The sequence below is a fragment of the Oncorhynchus clarkii genome, chromosome 27 (assembly GCF_045791955.1).
Source record: "Oncorhynchus clarkii lewisi isolate Uvic-CL-2024 chromosome 27, UVic_Ocla_1.0, whole genome shotgun sequence".
Taxonomy (NCBI): domain Eukaryota; kingdom Metazoa; phylum Chordata; class Actinopteri; order Salmoniformes; family Salmonidae; genus Oncorhynchus; species Oncorhynchus clarkii.
This window is the reverse complement of record NC_092173.1, coordinates 49,620,529-49,641,766: the sequence shown is the minus strand read 5'-3', so window position 1 is coordinate 49,641,766 and position 21,238 is coordinate 49,620,529. Positions and strand designations below refer to the sequence as shown.

The 21,238-nt window shown below is 47.2% G+C and overlaps 1 protein-coding gene across 2 annotated transcripts in view; it reads left to right on the top strand.

The window, feature by feature from the left end:
• LOC139385663 (rho GTPase-activating protein 42) overlaps window positions 1–21,238 on the top strand; it is a 225,947-nt gene that overhangs the window by 191,504 nt on the left and 13,205 nt on the right. For both annotated transcript variants that reach the window (XM_071130909.1, XM_071130910.1), the window contains 2 exons: window positions 10,251–10,449; window positions 16,732–16,797. In XM_071130909.1, coding sequence (XP_070987010.1) covers window positions 10,251–10,449; window positions 16,732–16,797 — 265 coding nt within the window. The remainder of the gene's footprint in view (window positions 1–10,250; window positions 10,450–16,731; window positions 16,798–21,238) is intronic.

Sequence of the window (21,238 nt, the reverse complement as noted above, 5' to 3'; positions counted from 1 at the left end):
CGGGCAGTCCATGGATCCAGAAGATGTGCTGCACCATGAGCTGAGTCATCTCCTTGGTAGAGGGTAACTTGGGGAGAGGAAGGAAGTGGGCAGGCTTAGAAAAGCGATCCACCACGACCAGGTTGCCATCATACTGGGGGAGACCCGTGACAAAGTCCAGGGAGATGTGAGACCAGGGGCGATGATGGATGGGCAGAGGTTGGAGGAGACCAGCCGGAGTTGTCGAGGGGTCTTGTTCCGTGCAAAGACTGTGCAAGCAGTGACAAAGGCGGCGACGTCCAGAACCATGGTAGGCCACCAAAGGTGTTGTCGCACGAAGGCGAGCCTGGAGGAATGGGCCTCCTCCAGGACCACAGAGCAGACAGCGTCAGGCACGAACATCTGGTTATCAGAGTTCGGCTTGGACCACTGCGCCTCCCGGACCTGTTTCCTGATACCCCAGCTGAGTGCCATTGCCAGGCACGAGGAGGGAAGGATGGTCTCAGGCTCCGGGGTGGTAACCTTGGGGTTATGGCAGCGAGACAGGGCATCCGGCTTGACGTTCTTTGCCCCCGGCCAGTAGGAGAGGGAAAAGTTAAACCGGGTAAACAGCACGGCCCATCTCTCCTACCTGGAGTTGAGACACTTGGCGGTGTGGAGAATCTCCAGGTTTTTGTGGTTGGTCCACACAATGAACGGATGTTCCGTCCCTTCGAGCCAGTGCCTCCATTCCTCCATTGCCATTGCGAGAAGCTCCCGATTCTCCACATCGTAATTTCTCTCCTTGGCGGTAAGGCGGTAGAAGAAGAAGGCGCAGGGATGCAGCTTAGGTTCCAGGGCAGAACGTTGGGACAGAACAGCCCCCACTCCGAAATCCGAAGTAACGTTCTCCACCACGAACTGACGAGAAGGGTCCGGATGAAACAGGATCGGAGCCGTGGTGAAGCGGGGTTTAAGGTCCTTGGTAGAGTTGAGGACAGACAGGGGAGAAGCCAAGGGTGATGATAACCCCAGATAAAGCAACAATAACAGTTGACGAACCCCAAGAAGCGTTGCAGCTGCACCCTGGATGTAGGCTGTGGCCAATCCACCACCACTTACACTTTTCACCTTGATGCTCCCAGCAGAGATGATGTAGTCCAGAAAGGGAATGATGGAGCGATGGAATTCACACTTTTCCACCTTAATGAACAACTGGTTCTCCAGAAGGTGCTGGAGAACCTGCCGGACATGGAGCATGTGTTCTTGGGGGAAGCGGGAGAAGACGAAGTCATCAATGTAGACCAAGACGAACCGGTTCAGCATGTTGCGGAGAACGTCATTCACTAGAGCCTGGAACACGGCAGGGGAGTTGGTGAGGCCAAAGGGCATGACCAGATATTCGTAGTGGCCGCTGGCCGTGTTGAAGGCGGTCTTCCACTCGTCCCCATCTCATATCCGCACCAGGTGGTAGGCGTTACATAGATCCAGCTTGGAGAACACAGTGGCCCCCTGGAGCGGCTCGACGGCCGAGGAGATGAGTGGTAGCAGGTAACGGTTCTTAACAGTGATGTCATTGAGCCCCCGGTTGTCAATGCACGGAATTGTTCCAGCAGCATGTCCAACTCCCTGTCATGGTGCTCGGCCAACGTTTGGACCCCTCCATCAGCCCACGAAGCAATACCTTGTGCCTACCAATGGAGGCTCCTTTTAAAATATATATCTTTCACCTTTATTTAACCAGCTAGGCAAGTTGAGAACAAGTTCTCATTTACAATTGCGAGCTGGCCAAAATAAGGCAAAGCAATTCGACACATCCAATAACACAGAGTTACACATGAAGTAAAACAAACATACAGTCAATAATACAGTAGAAAAATAGGTCTATATACGATGTGAGCAAATGAGGTGAGATAATGGAGGTAAAGGCAAAAAAAGGCCATGGTGGCAAAGTAAATACAATATAGCAAGTAAAATACTGGAATGGTAGATATGCAGTGGAAGAATGTGCAAAGTAGAGATAGAAATAATGGGGTGCAAAGGAGCAAAATAAATACATAAATACAGTAGGGAAAGAGGTAGTTGTTTGGGCTAAATTATAGATGGGCTATGTACAGGTGCAGTAATCTATGAGCTGCTCTGACAGCTGGTGCTTAAAGCTAGTGAGGGAGATAAGTGTTTCCAGTTTCAGAGATTGTTGTAGTTCGTTCCAGTCATTGGCAGCAGAGAACTGGAAGGAGAGGCGGCCAAAGGAAGAATTGGTTTTGGGGGTGAACAGAGAGATATACCTGCTGGAGCGCATGCTACAGGTGGGTGCTGCTATGGTGACCAGCGAGCTGAGGTAAGGGGGGACTTTACCTAGCAGGGTCTTGTAGATGACCTGGAGCCAGTGGGTTTGGCGACGAGTATGAAGCGAGGGCCAGCCAACGAGAGCATACAGGTCGCAGTGGTGGGTAGTATATGGGGCTTTGGTGACAAAACGGATGGCACTGTGATAGACTGCATCCAATTTATTGAGTAGGGTATTGGAAGCTATTTTGTAAATGACATCGCCGAAGTCGAGGATTGGTAGGATGGTCAGTTTTACAAGGGTATGTTTGGCAGCATGAGTGAAGGATGCTTTGTTGCGAAATAGGAAGCCAATTCTAGATTTAACTTCGGATTGGATATGTTTGATATGAGTCTGTAAGGAGAGTTTACAGTCTAACCAGACACCTAGGTATTTATAATTGTTTGCATATTCTAAGTCAGAGCCGTCCAGAGTAGTGATGTTGGACAGGCGGGCAGGTGTAGGCAGCGATCGGTTGAAGAGCATGCATTTAGTTTTACTTGTATTTAAGAGCAATTGGAAGCCACGGAAGGAGAGTTGTATGGCATTGAAGCTCGCCTGGAGGGTTGTTAACACAGTGTCCAAAGAAGGGCCAGAAGTATACAGAATGGTGTCGTCTGCGTAGAGGTGGATCAGAGACTCACAAGCAGCAAGAGCGACATCATTGATGTATACAGAGAAGAGAGTCGGTCCAAGAATTGAACCCTGTGGCACTCCCATAGAGACTGCCAGAGGCCCGGACAACAGACCCTCTGATTTGACACACTGAACTCTATCAGAGAAGTAGTTGGTGAACCAGCCGAGGCAATCATTTGAGAAACCAAGGCTGTCGAGTCTGCCGATGAGGATGTGGTGATTGACAGAGTCGAAAGCCTTGGCCAGATCAATGAATACGGCTGCACAGTAATGTTTCTTATCGATGGAGGTTAAGATATCATTTAGGACCTTGAGCGTGGCTGAGGTGCACCCATGACCAGCTCTGAAACCAGATTGCATAGCGGAGAAGGTATGGTGGGATTCGAAATGGTCGGTAATCTGTTTGTTGACTTGGCTTTCGAAGACAGGGTATGATAGATATAGGTCTGTAGCAGTTTGGGTCAAGAGTGCCCCCCCTTTGAAGAGGGGGATGACCGCAGCTGCTTTCCAATCTTTGGGAATCTCAGACGACACGAAAGAGAGGTTGAACAGGCTAGTAATAAGGGTGGCAACAATTTTGGCAGATCATTTTAGAAAGAAAGGGTCCAGATTGTTTAGCCCGGCTGATTTGTTGGAGTCCAGATTTTGCAACTCTTTCAGAACATCGGCTGACTGGATTTGGGAGAAGGAGAAATGGGGAAGGCTTGGGCGAGTTGCTGTGGGGGGTGCAGTGCTGTTGACCGGGGTAGGGGTAGCCAGGTGGAAAGCATGGCCAGCCGTAGAAAAATGCTTATTGAAATTCTCAATTATAGTGGATTTATCGGTGGTGACAGTGTTTCCTAGTCTCAGAGCAGAGGGCAGCTGGGAGGAGGTGTTCTTATTCTCCATGGACTTTACAGTGTCCCAGAACTTTTTTGAGTTTGTGTTGCAGGAAGCAAAAAAAAAATGTTTTGAAAAAGCTAGCTTTGGCATTACTAACTGCCTGTGTATATTGGTTTCTAGCTTCCCTGAAAAGTTGCATATCACGGGGGCTGTTCGATGCTAATGCAGAACGCCATAGGATGTTTTTGTGTTGGTTAAGGGCAGTCAGGTCTGGAGAGAACCAAGGGCTATATCTGTTCCTGGTTCTTAATCTCTTGAATAGGGCATGCTTATTTAAGATGGTGAGGAAGGCATTTAAAAAAAATAACCTCAACTGACGGGATGAGATCAATATCCTTCCAGGATACCCCGGCCAGCTCGATTAGAAAGGCCTGCTCTCTGAAGTGTTTCAGGGAGCGTTTGACAGTGATGAGTGGAGGTTGTTTGACCGCTGACCCATTACGGATGCAGGCAATGAGGCAGTGATCGCTGAGATCTTGGTTGAAAACATCTATGAGGGTGCCCGTGTTTATGGCTTTAAGGTGGTACCTGGTAGGTTCATTGATAATTTGTGTGAGATTGAGGGCATCAAGCTTAGATTGTAGGATGGCTGGGGTGTTAAGCATGTTCCAGTTTGGTCGCCTAGCAGCACGAGCTCTGGAGATACAGTAGATGGGAGGTAATCAGTTCACATATGGTGTCCAGAGCACAGCTGGGGCAGAGGGTGGTCTATATCAGGCGGCAATGGTGAGAGACTTGTTTTTAGGGAGGTGGATTTTTAAAAGTAGAAGTTCAAATTGTTTGGGTACAGACCTGGATAGTAGGACAGAATTCTGCAGGCTATCTTTGCAGTAGATTGCAACACCGCCCCCTTTGGCCGTTCTATCTTGTCTGAAAATGTTGTAGTTAGGGATGAAAATTTCAGAATTTTTGGTGGTCTTCCTAAGCCAGGATTCAGACACAGCTAGGACATCCGGGTTGGCAGAGTGTGCTAAAGCAATGAATAAAACAAACTTAGGGAGGAGGCTTCTAATGTTAACATACATGAAACCAAGGCTATTACGGTTACAGAAGTTATCAAAAGAGATCGCCTGGGGAATAGGAGTGGAGCTAGGCACTGCAGGGCCTGGATTCACCTTTACATCACCAGAGGAACAGAGGAGGAGTAGGACAAGGGTACGGCTAAAAGCAATGAGAATTGGTCGTCTAGAACGTCTGGAACAGAGGGTAAAAGGAGGTTTCTGGGGGTGATAAAATAGCTTCAAGTTATGATGTACAGACAAAGGTATGATAGGATGTGAATACAGTGGAGGTAAACCTGGGTATTGAGTGATGATGAGAGAGCTATCGTCTCTAGAAACATCATTGAAACCAGGTTATGTCATCGCATGTGTGGGTGGTGGAACTGAAAAGTTGGATAAGGTATAATGAGCAGGGCTAGTGGCTCTACAGTGAAATAAGCCAATACACTCTAGCCAGAACAGCAATGGACAAGGCATATTGACATTAAGGAGAGGCATGCTTAGTCGAGTGATCATAAGGGTCCAGTGAGTAGTGAGGTTGGTTGGGGTCACGGCAATTCAGACAGCTAGCCGGGCCATCGGTAGCAAACCGATGGCCCGGCTTGGGAGGAGATGGTGTTGCTCAGCTGGCCAGGGTCTGCTGGGTCAGTCATGGCCAGTTCATACTATCAGGAAGGTAAGACCCAGATGCAGACCACGTTGAATAAACAATAGTTGAATATCCCAACAGGGGCAGACTATAGACAGGTCAAGGCAGGCAGGGGTCAGTACACCAGAGGTGGGGCAACAGTACCAGATGCTAGGCAGGGCCAGGGTCAGGCAGAGGTCAGTACACCAGAGGTGGGGCAACAGTACCGGATGCTAGGCAGGGCCAGGGTCAGGCAGAGGTCAGTACACCAGAGGGGGGCAAAGGTACAGGATGCTAGGCAGGGCCAGGGTAAGGCAGAGGTCAGTACACCAGAGGGGGGCAAAGGTACAGGTCAGCAGGCAGGCTCTGGGTCGAAACCAGGGTGGCGAGAAAAGAGAGACTGGAAAAAGCAGGAGCGAAGACACAAAACGCTGGTTGACTTGAACAAACAAGACGAACTGGCAACAGACAAACAGAGAATACACAGGGGATAATGGGGAAGATGGGCGACACCTGGAGGGGTGTGGAGACACTCACAAAGAAAGGTGAAACAGATTAGGGTGTGACACTCGTTTAATGAAGTTTGGATCAAAGCTGAATCAATGTCTCGCAAGATCAATTTGGACTTATAAATTAAAAATATATACCCATTGATTCTTGAACAATATAACTTGGAAATGCCTCGTGAGCTTAGTTCAACCCCATCAGACCCCAATGTTTATAAACAAAGTAAATGTAAACAAACACTGTATAGCCTCAAAACATGGTTATAATTATGATATCATGGATGGTCAATCCTTGCATCCATAGCTCAGTCTATGAATTTGAGAGTGATTACATTTCTCCAGCCCCATGCCCCAGCTGATAACCGAACCAGGGGTGGTGAGGTCGCTTTGTTATTGTTTCTACTGCTGATTGCGTCTTTAATGATTCGTATTCTACCCAACATGCCTAATAACAGCATAGTACAACGTTACTGTTAAACCAAAAACCACTTTGTCACATATGTCTTTTTTGAATAGAGCATCGAGGACAGTCAGTGAACTGATTTTTCCTTAACAAAAAAGCTTGAGGCGATGGGGCTCGAACCCATGGCTCAAATGCGCTGTAATTTTTGAGTCGAGCGCTTTAGTGTTTGCAACTAAGAAAGTCAAGGTGGTTAAGGTACATAACAGCTAGATGACACCAGGAAAGTCAAGGTGGTTACGGTACATAACAGCTAGCTGACACCAGTACATAAGGCTCTTCAACTTTATTTTTGACCTTGTAGACTAAAATGAAATGTTGTATAGACCTCTATGTTTTCTCTGTAAAAGCACAAGGATTTATGTGAATTGTGAAATGCATAACAAAAACATGGGATTTTGTCATATATGTGAAATGTAACATTAGTAAGTAGCCTAAGTCAAGGATGCGATGGTCAATATTGGTTTGAGGCAGACCAAGTAAAGAGGAGCACAAGTAAACCTTTAATCTGGAGGTTTAAATACACGGCTCAAAAAAATTAAAGACGTCAGAGGTGTCAGAAACGGAACATTTATACTACGAATATACACTGCTCAAAAAAATTGACTGGAACACTTAAACAACACAATGTAACTCCAAGTCAATCACACTTCTGTGAAATCAAACTGTCCACTTAGGAAGCAACACTGGTTGACAATAAATTTCACATGCTATTGTGCAAATGGAATAGACAACAGGTGGAAATTATAGGCAATTGGCAAGACACCCCCAATAAAGGAGTGGTTCTGCAGGTGGTGACCACAGACCACTTCTCAGTTCCTATGCTTCCTGGCTGATGTTTTGGTCACTTTTGAATGCTGGCGGTGCTTTCACTCTAGTGGTAGCATGAGACGGAGTCTACAACCCACACAAGTGGCTCAGGTAGTGCAGCTCATCCAGGATGGAACATCAATGCGAGCTGTGGCAAGAAGGTTTGCTGTGTCTGTCAGCGTAGTGTCCAGAGCATGGAGGCGCTACCAGGAGACAGGCCAGTACATCAGGAGACGTGGAGGAGGCCGTAGGAGGGCAACAACCCAGCAGCAGGACCGCTACCTCCGCCTTTGTGCAAGGATTAGCAGGAGGAGCACTGCAAAATGACCTCCAGCAGGCCACAAATGTGCATGTGTCTGCTCAAACGGTCAGAAACAGACTCCATGAGGGTGGTATGAGGGCCTGACGTCCACAGGTGGGGGTTGTGCTTACAGCCCAACACCGTGCAGGACGTTTTTCATTTGCCAGAGAACACCATGATTGGCAAATTCGCCACTGGCGCCCTGTGCTCTTCACGGATGAAAGCAGGTTCACACTGAGCACATGTGACAGACGTGACAGTCTGGAGATGCCGTGGAGAACGTTCTGCTGCCTGCAACATCCTCCAGCATGACCGGTTTGGCGGAGGGTCAGTTATGGTGTGGGGTGGCATTTCTTTGGGGGGGCCGCACAGCCCTCCATGTGCTCGCCAGAGGTAGCCTGACTGCCATTAGGTACCGAGATGAGATCCTCAGACCCCTTGTGAGACCATATGCTGGTGCGGTTGGCCGTGGGTTCCTCCTAATGCAAGACAATGCTAGACCTCATGTGGCTGGAGTGTGTCAGCAGTTCCTGCAAGAGGAAGGCATTGCTGCTATGGACTGGCCCGCCCGTTCCCCAGACCTGAATCCAATTGAGCACATCTGGGACATCATGTCACGCTCCATCCACCAACGCCACGTTGCACCACAGACTGTCCAGGAGTTGGCGGATACTTTAGTCCAGGTCTGGGAGGAGATCCCTCAGGATACCATCCGCCACCTCATCAGGAGCATGCCCAGGCGTTGTAGGGTGGTCATACAGGCACGTGGAGGCCACACACACTACTGAGCCTCATTTTGACTTGTTTTAAGGACATTACATCAAAGTTGGATCAGCCTGTAGTGTGGTTTTCCACTTTAATTTTGAGTGTGACTCCAAATCCAGACCTCCATGGGTTGATACATTTGATTTCCATTTAATTTTTGTGTGATTTTGTTGTCAGCACATTCAACTATGTAAAGAAAAAAGTATTTAATAAGAATATTTCATTCATTCAGATCTAGGATGTGTTTTTTTAGTGTTCCCTTTATTTTTTTGAGCAGTGTATATTCCTCTGGTGACCTATTTTAACAAATGTCATTGGTTTGTGGATAAAAAAAGTTTACGATCTTTGATGCAGAATTTGTTACAGGAAATAATCAGTGCCACCCTGGTGAGGTTAGCATAGGGCTAAATGTGCCAGGTTATGTCATGGAAACAGCTAACATGTAGCCTTTGATCATGTGCAACTATATGTCAACGACTTTAATCGGCTGGTGTTGAATCTTTTTTTCGAATGTTCTCGTGTGGCCCCTCTATGACTCTTTGAAGTAGGACATATCTCTGAGGAAGTTATATATTCCTCCGTTGAGATACAGAGGTTTTGACTTCTTTCACAGTTTTGTTTTCCATTATTCCTTCAAGTGTTTTGCCTGCAGTAATATCATCAAATCTTCAAGCCTCACATGCTATTACCATTAGCAATAGTACTATTTAAAAAACGCCTTTATAGCATTCCATTCTCTTCACCTTCCTTTGACTCATGAGGATTCATGCTTGCAGTCACTAAGATTAGTTTTTCTGTCCTGTTAAAAAACTTTTACAAAAATGAAATTCCAAAGCAAAGGAAAACTATTCATATTCTCTTCACAACAGAGACAGAGGTCCTACGTTATTACTGTACTCCTCCACAGATAAAGATGACCATCGCTTTCCCATTGAATACTCATCGTGATCAATATGATAAACCTTTCTTTGACAGTCTAGTGCTTGGCTGTGTCCCAAATGGCACCCTACTAGGGCAGTTAAAAACCTTGGACCTATAGTAGTGTAGTAGACAGGACCTATAGTAGTGTAGTAGACAGGACCTATAGTAGTGTAGTAGACAGGGCCTATAGTAGTGTAGTAGACAGGACCTATAGTAGTGTAGTAGACAGGACCTATAGTAGTGTAGTAGACAGGGCCTATAGTAGTGTAGTAGACAGGACCTATAGTAGTGTAGTAGACAGGACCTATAGTAGTGTAGTAGACAGGACCTATAGTAGTGTAGTAGACAGGGCCTATAGTAGTGTAGTAGACAGGACCTATAGTGGTGTAGTAGACAGGACCTATAGTAGTGTAGTAGACAGGACCTATAGTAGTGTAGTAGACAGGGCCTATAGTAGTGTAGTAGACAGGACCTATAGTAGTGTAGTAGACAGGGCCTATAGTAGTGTAGTAGACAGGACCTATAGTGGTGTAGTAGACAGGACCTATAGTAGTGTAGTAGACAGGGCCTATAGTAGTGTAGTAGACAGGACCTATAGTAGTGTAGTAGACAGGACCTATAGTAGTGTAGTAGACAGGACCTATAGTAGTGTAGTAGACAGGGCCTATAGTAGTGTAGTAGACAGGGCCTATAGTAGTGTAGTAGACAGGACCTATAGTAGTGTAGTAGACAGGACCTATAGTAGTGTAGTAGACAGGGCCTATAATAGTGTAGTAGACAGGACCTATAGTGGTGTAGTAGACATGTCCTATAGTAGTGTAGTAGACAGGGCCTATAGTAGTGTAGTAGACAGGACCTATAGTAGTGTAGTAGACAGGGCCTATAATAGTGTAGTAGACAGGACCTATAGTGGTGTAGTAGACATGGCCTATAGTAGTGTAGTAGACAGGGCCTATAGTAGTGTAGTAGACAGGGCCTATAATAGTGTAGTATTGCACCATAGGGAATTGGGATCCATTTTGGACTCACTGAGGTGCTTATCTCTTCCCCAAGGCCGTAGGAGTCTGGCAGGTTCAGTCCAGAGTCTGTCTGCCGTGACGCTGGACCAGAAAGACCAACAGAAGGATCGGAAGGAGAGTGTAGAGTCTACAGACCCCCCAGACCGCCCTCCTAAACTAGTCACCCGTCGGAGATTGGACAGACCGGACAAGATGGAGTCCTCCAGCAACGGATACCAGAGACCAGGATCAGTGTAATGGACATGACGCTACTACAATACACACACACACACACACACACACACACACACACACACACACACACACACACACACACACACACACACACACACACACACACAAAAAATAAACAGCCCTTAAAACACACAGTTTTTCTCTGCGAGACAGATCTTACTGTGAACCTTCCTGTGTGTGTGTGTGTGTGTGTGTGTGTGTGTGTGTGTGTGTGTGTGTGTGTGTGTGTGTGTGTGTGTGTGTGTGTGTGTGTGTGTGTGCCTGCGAGCGTGCGTGCGTGCGTGCTGTGAGATTTATGTGTTTTTCCTATCAGTTGGAGAGTCAGTCTGGTTTTATTCCGCTCTGCCTGCTGCTGGGTTGATGTGACCCAGCTCTCTCTCCATCCTTCTCTCTCCACTCTCCCCCTCTCTTTCTTCTGCCTCTTTCTCTCTCTCTCACGGGGAAGGACACATGGGGAGGGACACAGGGAGGGACACAGGGAGGGGCATGGGGAGGGACACAGGGAGGGACATGGGGAAAGGCATGGGGAGGGACACCGGGAAGGAAACATGGGGAGGGACACAGGGAGGGATACTGGAAGGATACGGGGAGGGACATGGGAGGATACGGGGAGGGACACAGAGAGGGATACTGGGAGGGACATGGGAGAGACACGGGGAGGGACATGGGAGGGACACGGGGAGGGATACTGGGAGGGACATGGGAGAGACACAGGGAGGGATACTGGAAGGATACGTGGAGGGACACGGGGAGGGATACTGGGAGGGATACTGGGAGGGACACAGGGAGGGACACAGGGAGGGACACAGGGAGGGACATGGGGAAATGCATGGGGAGGGACACAGGGAAGGAAACATGGGGAGGGACACAGGGAGGGATACTGGAAGGATACGGGGAGGGACATGGGAGGGACACGGGGAGGGATACTGGGAGAGACATGGGAGAGACACAGGGAGGGATACTGGAAGGATACGGGGAGGGACTTGGGAGGGACACGGGGAGGGACATGGGGATAGGCATGGGGAGGGACACAGGGAAGGAAACATGGGGAGGGACACAGGGAGGGATACTGGAAGGATACGGGGAGGGACATGGGAGGATACGGGGAGGGACATGGGAGAGACACAGGGAGGGATACTGGAAGGATACGGGGAGGGACATGGGAGGGACACGGGGAGGGATACTGGGAGGGACAAGGGAGAGACACAGGGAGGGATACTGGAAGGATACGGGGAGGGACATGGGAGGGACACGGGGAGGGACATGGGGAAAGGCATGGGGAGGGACACAGGGAAGGAAACATGGGGAGGGACACAGGGAGGGATACTGGAAGGATACGGGGAGGGACATGGGAGGGACATGGGAGGATACGGGGAGGGACATGGGAGAGACACAGGGAGGGATACTGGAAGGATACTGGGAGGGACATGAGAGGGACACGGGGAGGGACATGTGGAGGGACACAGGGAGGGACATGTGGAGGGACATGGGAGAGACACGGGGAGGGACACAGGGAAGGACTTGGGAGGGACTCGGGGAGGGACACAGGGAGGGACACAGGGAGGGACATGTGGAGGAACATGGGAGAGACACAGGGAGGGACACAGGGAGGGACACAGGGAAGGACATGGGAGGGACTCAGGGAGGGACACAGGGAGGGTCACGGGGAGGGACATGTGGAGGGACATGGGAGAGACACGGGGAGGGACATGGGAGAGACACATGGAGGGACATGCGAGGGACACAGGGAGGGATACTGGGAGGGACATGGGAGAGACACAGGGAGGGACATGGGAGAGACACGGGGAGGGACATGGGAGGGACACAGGGAGGGACATGGGAGAGACACAGGGAGGGATACTGGAAGGATACGGGGAGGGACATGGGAGGGACACGGGGAGGGACATGGGGAAAGGCATGGGGAGGGACACAGGGAAGGAAACATGGGGAGGGATACTGGAAGGATACGGGGAGGGACATGGGAGGATACGGGGAGGGACACGGGGAGGGACATGGGGAAAGGCATGGGGAGGGACACAGGGAAGGAAACATGGGGAGGGACATAGGGAGGGATACTGGAAGGATACGGGGAGGGACATGGGAGGATACGGGGAGGGACATTGGAGAGACACAGGGAGGGATACTGGGAGGATACTGGGAGGGACACAGGGAGGGTCACGGGGAGGGACACCGGGAGGGACACAGGGAGGGACACAGGGAAGGACTTGGGAGGGACATGGGAGAGACACGGGGAGGGACATGGGAGGGACAAAGGGAGGGACACAGGGAAGGACTTGGGAGGGACATGGGAGAGACACGGGGAGGGACATGGGAGGGACACAGGGAAGGAAACATGTGGAGGGACACAGGGAGGGATACTGGAAGGATACGGGGAGGGACATGAGAGGGACACGGGGAGGGACATGGGAGGGACTCGGGGAGGGACACAGGGAGGGTCATGTGGAGGGACATGGGAGAGACACGGGGAGGGACATGGGAGGGACACAGGGAAGGACTTGGGAGGGACTCGGGGAGGGACACAGGGAGGGACACAGGGAGGGTCACGGGGAGGGACACCGGGAGGGACACAGGGAGGGACATGTGGAGGAACATGGGAGAGACACGGGGAGGGACATGGGAGGGACACAGGGAGGGACACAGGGAAGGACATGGGAGGGACTCAGGGAGGGACACAGGGAGGGTCACGGGGAGGGACACAGGGAGGGACATGTGGAGGGACATGGGAGAGACACAGGAGAGACACGGGGAGGGACATGGGAGGGACACAGGGAGGGACATGTGGAGGGACATGGGAGAGAAACGGAGAGGGACATGGGAGGAAAACAAGGAAGGACATGGGAGGGACTCAGGGAGGGACACAGGGAGGGTCACGGGGAGGGACACAGGGAGGGACATGGGAGAGACACAGGGAAGGACATGGGAGGGACTCGGGGAGGGATACAGGAAGGGACACAGGGAGGGTCACGGGGAGGGACACAGGGAAGTGTTCAGCAGTCTGATGGCTTGTACATTGAAACTGTGTCTGAGCCTGTTGATATCAAACCTCATGCTCCGATACCATCTGCCCCATGGTAAGGGAGAGAACAGCTCGTGGCTGAGGTGGTTGGCATCCCTGATGATGATGTGGGCCTTCCTCAGGCACCTCCTAAGGGCCTCCTCTCGAGTGTCTTCAGTTGTCCTGTAGGGTAAAGCCTCCTCTCCTGTGTCTACAGTTGTCCTGTAGGGTAAAGCCTCCTCTCCTGTGTTGTCAGTTGTCCTGTAGGGTAAACCCTCCTCTCCTGTGTCTTCAGTTGTCCTGTAGGGTAAAGCCTCCTCTCCTGTGTCTACAGTTGTCCTGTAGGGTAAAGCCTCCTCTCTTGTGTCGTCAGTTGTCCTGTAGGGTAAAGCCTCCTCTCCTGTGTCTTCAGTTGTCCTGTAGGGTAAAGCCTCCTCTCCTGTGTCTACAGTTGTCCTGTAGGGTAAAGCCTCCTCTCCTGTGTCTTCAGTTGTCCTGTAGGGTAAAGCCTCCTCTCCTGTGTCTACAGTTGTCCTATAGGGTAAAGCCTCCTCTCGAGTGTCTTCAGTTGTCCTGTAGGGTAAAGCCTCCTCTCCTGTGTCTACAGGTGTCCTGTAGGGTAAAGCCTCCTCTCCTGTGTCTACAGTTGTCCTGTAGGGTAAAGCCTCCTCTCCTGTGTCGTCAGTTGTCCTGTAGGGTAAAGCCTCCTCTCCTGTGTCTTCAGTTGTCCTGTAGGGTAAAGCCTCCTCTCCTGTGTTGTCAGTTGTCCTGTAGGGTAAAGCCTCCTCTCCTGTGTCTTCAGTTGTCCTGTAGGGTAAAGCCTCCTCTCCTGTGTCTACAGTTGTCCTGTAGGGTAAAGCCTCCTCTCTTGTGTCGTCAGTTGTCCTGTAGGGTAAAGCCTCCTCTCCTGTGTCTTCAGTTGTCCTGTAGGGTAAAGCCTCCTCTCCTGTGTCTACAGTTGTCCTGTAGGGTAAAGCCTCCTCTCCTGTGTCTTCAGTTGTCCTGTAGGGTAAAGCCTCCTCTCCTGTGTCTACAGTTGTCCTATAGGGTAAAGCCTCCTCTCCTGTGTCTTCAGTTGTCCTGTTGGGTAAAGCCTCCTCTCCTGTGTCGTCAGTTGTCCTGTAGGGTAAAGCCTCCTCTCCTGTGTCTACAGTTGTCCTGTAGGGTAAAGCCTCCTCTCCTGTGTTGTCAGTTGTCCTGTAGGGTAAAGCCTCCTCTCCTGTGTCTACAGTTGTCCTGTAGGGTAAAGCCTCCTCTCCTGTGTCTACAGTTGTCCTGTAGGGTAAAGCCTCCTCTCCTGTGTCTACAGTTGTCCTGTAGGGTAAAGCCTCCTCTCTTGTGTCGTCAGTTGTCCTGTAGGGTAAAGCCTCCTCTCCTGTGTCTTCAGTTGTCCTGTAGGGTAAAGCCTCCTCTCCTGTGTCTACAGTTGTCCTGTAGGGTAAAGCCTCCTCTCCTGTTTCTACAGTTGTCCTGTAGGTTAAAGCCTCCTCTCCTGTGTCTACAGTTGTCCTGTAGGGTAAAGCCTCCTCTCCTGTGTCTACAGTTGTCCTGTAGGGTAAAGCCTCCTCTCCTGTGTCTACAGTTGTCCTGTAGGGTAAAGCCTCCTCTCCTGTGTCTTCAGTTGTCCTGTAGGGTAAAGCCTCCTCTCCTGTGTCTACAGTTGTCCTGTAGGGTAAAGCCTCCTCTCCTGTATCTACAGTTGTCCTGTAGGGTAAAGCCTCCTCTCCTGTGTCTACAGTTGCCCTGTAGAGTAAAGCCTCCTCTCCTGTGTCTACAGTTGTCCTGTAGGGTAAAGCCTCCTCTCCTGTGTCTACAGTTGTCCTGTAGGGTAAAGCCTCCTCTCCTGTGTCTACAGTTGTCCTGTAGGGTAAAGCCTCTTCTCCTGTGTCTACAGTTGTCCTGTAGGGTAAAGCCTCCTCTCCTGTGTCTACAGTTGTCCTGTAGTGTAAAGCCTCCTCTCCTGTGTCTACAGTTGTCCTGTAGGGTAAAGCCTCCTCTCCTGTGTCTACAGTTGTCCTGTAGTGTAAAGCCTCCTCTCCTGTGTCTACAGTTGTCCTGTAGGGTAAAGCCTCCTCTCCTGTGTCTACAGTTGTCCTGTAGGGTAAAGCCTCCTCTCCTGTGTCTACAGTTGTCCTGTTGGGTAAAGCCTCCTCTCCTGTGTCTTCAGTTGTCCTGTAGGGTAAAGCCTCCTCTCCTGTGTCTACAGTTGTCCTGTAGGGTAAAGCCTCCTCTCCTGTGTCTACAGTTGTCCTGTAGGGTAAAGCCTCATCTCCTGTGTCTACAGTTGTCCTGTAGTGTAAAGCCTCCTCTCCTGTGACTACATTTGTCCTGTAGGGTAAAGCCTCCTCTCCTGTGTCTACAGTTGTCCTGTAGGGTAAAGCCTCCTCTCCTGTGTCTACAGTTGTCCTGTAGGGTAAAGCCTCCTCTCCTGTGTCTACAGTTGTCCTGTAGGGTAAAGCCTCCTCTCCTGTGTCTTCAGTTGTCCTGTAGGGTAAAGCCTCCTCTCCTGTGTCTACAGTTGTCCTGTAGGGTAAAGCCTCCTCTCCTGTATCTACAGTTGTCCTGTAGGGTAAAGCCTCCTCTCCTGTGTCTACAGTTGCCCTGTAGGGTAAAGCCTCCTCTCCTGTGTCTACAGTTGTCCTGTAGGGTAAAGCCTCCTCTCCTGTGTCTACAGTTGTCCTGTAGGGTAAAGCCTCCTCTCCTGTGTCTACAGTTGTCCTGTAGGGTAAAGCCTCCTCTCCTGTGTCTACAGTTGTCCTGTAGGGTAAAGCCTCCTCTCCTGTGTCTACAGTTGTCCTGTAGTGTAAAGCCTCCTCTCCTGTGTCTACAGTTGTCCTGTAGGGTAAAGCCTCCTCTCCTGTGTCGTCAGTGGGTCGAGAACTGGTTCTACACCTTGGAGGGGAAGGCAGAGGAGGGGGAAGGAAGGGGAGGGGAGGGGGAGGCTGGCCTCTTGCCTGCCTGGTAACGGAAGGAAAGGAAGCCTCCCCTATTGTGTGTCTTATTGTGTAGCTGAAGCCGTTTCGCTGACTTCACACTTAACAATAAGACATGCTGTGACTTCACACTCAAAAATGAGGAACACTGGTCGCTCTGAATGAAAGTGCACTTACCCCTGTGTGCAGGGTCAAAATGACTCAAGACAACCTTTTGAACATAAAATAATTCACACCCTTGCATGTAATTAGCATGAGATTTCAGGCCATTGGTATATAGATTTGAGAGATAATAGGCAAATGGGACTGAATTGTTCCTGTCTGTATTTCAGGGTTGCTGCAAGAGCCATGCTGTTCGAAAACTGCCCTTCAGCGACGCAGACCACACCTGTTGGAAGGTAGAATGTCAGAATATGTCTTTTATCCCAAATGTCTGACCTACTCTATATGCAGCCTGCTCTCTCCTCCATTTGGTGGTGTAACCTACCTTTAAAACATGTTAAACTTCTGATTCCTCATTCTTCAATCTGTTCATTGTGTTATTCACCTGTTATTCACCTGTTATTTACCTGTAATTCACCTGTTATTTACCTGTTATTCACCTGTAATTCACCTGTTATTTACCTGTTATTCACCTGTTATTTACCTGTTATTCACCCGTTGGTCAACTCTTATTCACCTGTTAGTCACCTGTCATTCACCTGTTATTCTCCTGTCATTCACCCGTTGGTCACCTCTTATTCACCTGTTAGTCACCTGTTATTCACCTGTTATTCTCCTGTCATTCACCCGTTGGTCAACTCTTATTCACCTGTTAGTCACCTGTTATTCACCTGTTGGTCACCTGTTATTCACCTGTTAGTCACCCGTTATTCACCTGTTATTCACCTGTTATTCACCTGTTATTCACCTGTTGGTCACCTGTTATTCACCTGTTATTCTCCTGTCATTCACCTGTTATTCACCTGTTATTCTCCTGTCATTCACCTGTTGGTCACCTCTTATTCACCTGTTAGTCACCTGTTATTCACCTGTTAGTCACCTGTTGGTCACCTATTGGTCACCTGTTGGTCACCTGTTGGTCACCTGTTGGTCACCTGTTAGTCACGTGTTGGTCACCTGTTGGTCACCTGTTGGTCACCTGTTGGTCACCTGTTAGTCACGTGTTGGTCACCTGTTAGTCACGTGTCGTTGTATGTATCCGGTGTGTTTAATTTATCATGTGTTGTTGCAGAGATATTTAACTGTGTCATGTGTCAGTCTTTATCCCTCTTTATAGAGATGCATCTGTCTGTCTTTATCCCTCTTCATAGAGATGTATCTGTCTGTCTTTATCCCTCTTTATAGAGATGTATCTGTCTGTCTTTATTCCTCTTTATAGAGATGTATCTGTCTGTCTTTATCCCTCTTTATAGAGATGTATCTGTCTGTCTTTATTCCTCTTTATAGAGATGTATCTGTCTGTCTTTATCCCTCTTCATAGAGATGTATCTGTCTGTCTTTATTCCTCTTTATAGAGATGTATCTGTCTGTCTTTATCCCTCTTTATAGAGATGTATCTGTCTGTCTTTATTCCTCTTTATAGAGATGTATCTGTCTGTCTTTATCCCTCTTTATAGAGATGTATCTGCCTGTCTTTATTCCTCTTTATAGAGATGTATCTGTCTGTCTTTATTCCTCTTTATAGAGATGTATCTGTCTGTCTTTATCCCTCTTTATAGAGATGTATCTGCCTGTCTTTATTCCTCTTTATAGAGATGTATCTGTCTGTCTTTATTCCTCTTTATAGAGATGTATCTGTCTGTCTTTATCCCTCTTTATAGAGATGTATCTGCCTGTCTTTATTCCTCTTTATAGAGATGTATCTGTCTGTCTTTATTCCTCTTTATAGAGATGTATCTGTCTGTCTTTATCCCTCTTTATAGAGATGTATCTGTCTGTCTTTATCCCTCTTCATAGAGAGGTATCTGTCTGTCTTTATCCCTCTTTATAGAGATGTATCTTTCTGTCTTTATTCCTCTGTCCCTCTTTATAGAGATGTATCTGTCTGTCTTTATCCCTCTTTATAGAGATGTATCTGTCTGTCTTTATCCCTCTTTATAGAGATGTATCTGCCTGTCTTTATCCCTCTTTATAGAGATGTATCTGTCTGTCTTTATTCCTCTTTATAGAGATGTATCTGTCTGTCTTTATTCCTCTTTATAGAGATGTATCTGTCTGTCTTTATCCCTCTTTATAGAGATGTATCTGTCTGTCTTTATCCCTCTTTATAGAGATGTATCTGTCTGTCTTTATCCCTCTTTATAGAGATGTATCTGTCTGTCTTTATCCCTCTTTATAGAGATGTATCTGTCTGTCTTTATTCCTCTTTATAGAGATGTATCTGTCTGTCTTTATCCCTCTGTCCCTCTTTATAGAGATGTATCTGTCTGTCTTTATCCCTCTTTATAGAGATGTATCTGTCTGTCTTTATTCCTCTTTATAGAGATGTATCTGTCTGTCTTTATCCCTCTTTATAGAGATGTATCTGTCTGTCTTTATCCCTCTTTATAGAGATGTATCTGTCTGTCTTTATCCCTCTTTATAGAGATGTATCTGTCTGTCTTTATCCCTCTTTATAGAGGTGTATCTGTCTGTCTTTATTCCTCTGTCCCTCTTTATAGAGATGTATCTGTCTGTCTTTATCCCTCTTTATAGAGATGTATCTGTCTGTGTTTATTCCTCTGTCCCTCTTTATAGAGATGTATCTGTCTGTCTTTATCCCTCTTTATAGAGATGTATCTGTCTGTCTTTATCCCTCTTTATAGAGATGTATCTGTCTGTCTTTATTCCTCTGTCCCTCTTTATAGAGATGTATCTGTCTGTCTTTATTCCTTTATCCCTCTTTATAGAGATGTATCTGTCTGTCTTTATTCCTTTATCCCTCTTTATAGAGATGTATCTGTCTGTCTTTATTCCTCTTTATAGAGATGTATCTGTCTGTCTTTATCCCTCTTTATAGAGATGTATCTGTCTGTCTTTATTCCTCTTTATAGAGATGTATCTGTCTGTCTTTATCCCTCTTTATAGAGATGTATCTGTCTGTCTTTATCCCTCTTTATAGAGATGTATCTGTCTGTCTTTATCCCTCTTCATAGAGATGTATCTGCCTGTCTTTATCCCTCTTTATAGAGATGTATCTGTCTGTCTTTATTCCTTTATCCCTCTTTATAGAGATGTATCTGTCTGTCTTTATTCCTCTTTATAGAGATGTATCTGTCTGTCTTTATCCCTCTTTATAGAGATGTATCTGTCTGTCTTTATCCCTCTTTATAGAGATGTATCTGTCTGTCTTTATCCCTCTTTATAGAGATGTATCTGTCTGTCTTTATCCCTCTTTATAGAGATGTATCTGTCTGTCTTTATCCCTCTTTATAGAGATGTATCTGTCTGTCTTTATTCCTCTTTATAGAGATGTATCTGTCTGTCTTTATCCCTCTTTATAGAGATGTATCTGTCTGTCTTTATCCCTCTTTATAGAGATGTATCTGTCTGTCTTTATTCCTCTTTATAGAGATGTATCTGTCTGTCTTTATCCCTCTTCATAGAGATGTATCTGTCTGTCTTTATCCCTCTTTATAGAGATGTATCTGTCTGTCTTTATCCCTCTTTATAGAGATGTATCTGTCTGTCTTTATTCCTCTTTATAGAGATGTATCTGTCTGTCTTTATTCCTCTTTATAGAGATGTATCTGTCTGTCTTTATTCCTTTATCCCTCTTTATAGAGATGTATCTGTCTGTCTTTATTCCTCTTTATAGAGATGTATCTGTCTGTCTTTATCCCTCTTTATAGAGATGTATCTGTCTGTCTTTATTCCTCTTTATAGAGATGTATCTGTCTGTCTTTATCCCTCTTTATAGAGATGTATCTGTCTGTCTTTATCCCTCTTTATAGAGATGTATCTGTCTGTCTTTATCCCTCTTCATAGAGATGTATCTGCCTGTCTTTATCCCTCTTTATAGAGATGTATCTGTCTGTCTTTATTCCTTTATCCCTCTTTATAGAGATGTATCTGTCTGTCTTTATTCCTCTTTATAGAGATGTATCTGTCTGTCTTTATCCCTCTTTATAGAGATGTATCTGTCTGTCTTTATCCCTCTTTATAGAGATGTATCTGTCTGTCTTTATCCCTCTTTATAGAGATGTATCTGTCTGTCTTTATCCCTCTTTATAGAGATGTATCTGTCTGTCTTTATCCCTCTTTATAGAGATGTATCTGTCTGTCTTTATTCCTCTTTATAGAGATGTATCTGTCTGTCTTTATCCCTCTTTATAGAGATGTATCTGTCTGTCTTTATCCCTCTTTATAGAGATGTATCTGTCTGTCTTTATTCCTCTTTATAGAGATGTATCTGTCTGTCTTTATCCCTCTTCATAGAGATGTATCTGTCTGTCTTTATCCCTCTTTATAGAGATGTATCTGTCTGTCTTTATCCCTCTTTATAGAGATGTATCTGTCTGTCTTTATTCCTCTTTATAGAGATGTATCTGTCTGTCTTTATTCCTCTTTATAGAGATGTATCTGTCTGTCTTTATTCCTCTTTATAGAGATGTATCTGTCTGTCTTTATTCCTCTTTATAGAGATGTATCTGCCTGTCTTTATCCCTCTTTATAGAGATGTATCTGTCTGTCTTTATTCCTCTTTATAGAGATGTATCTCTCTGTCTTTATTCCTCTTTATAGAGATGTATCTGTCTGTCTTTATCCCTCTTTATAGAGATGTATCTGTCTGTCTTTATCCCTCTTTATAGAGATGTATCTGTCTGTCTTTATACCTCTTTATAGAGATGTATCTGT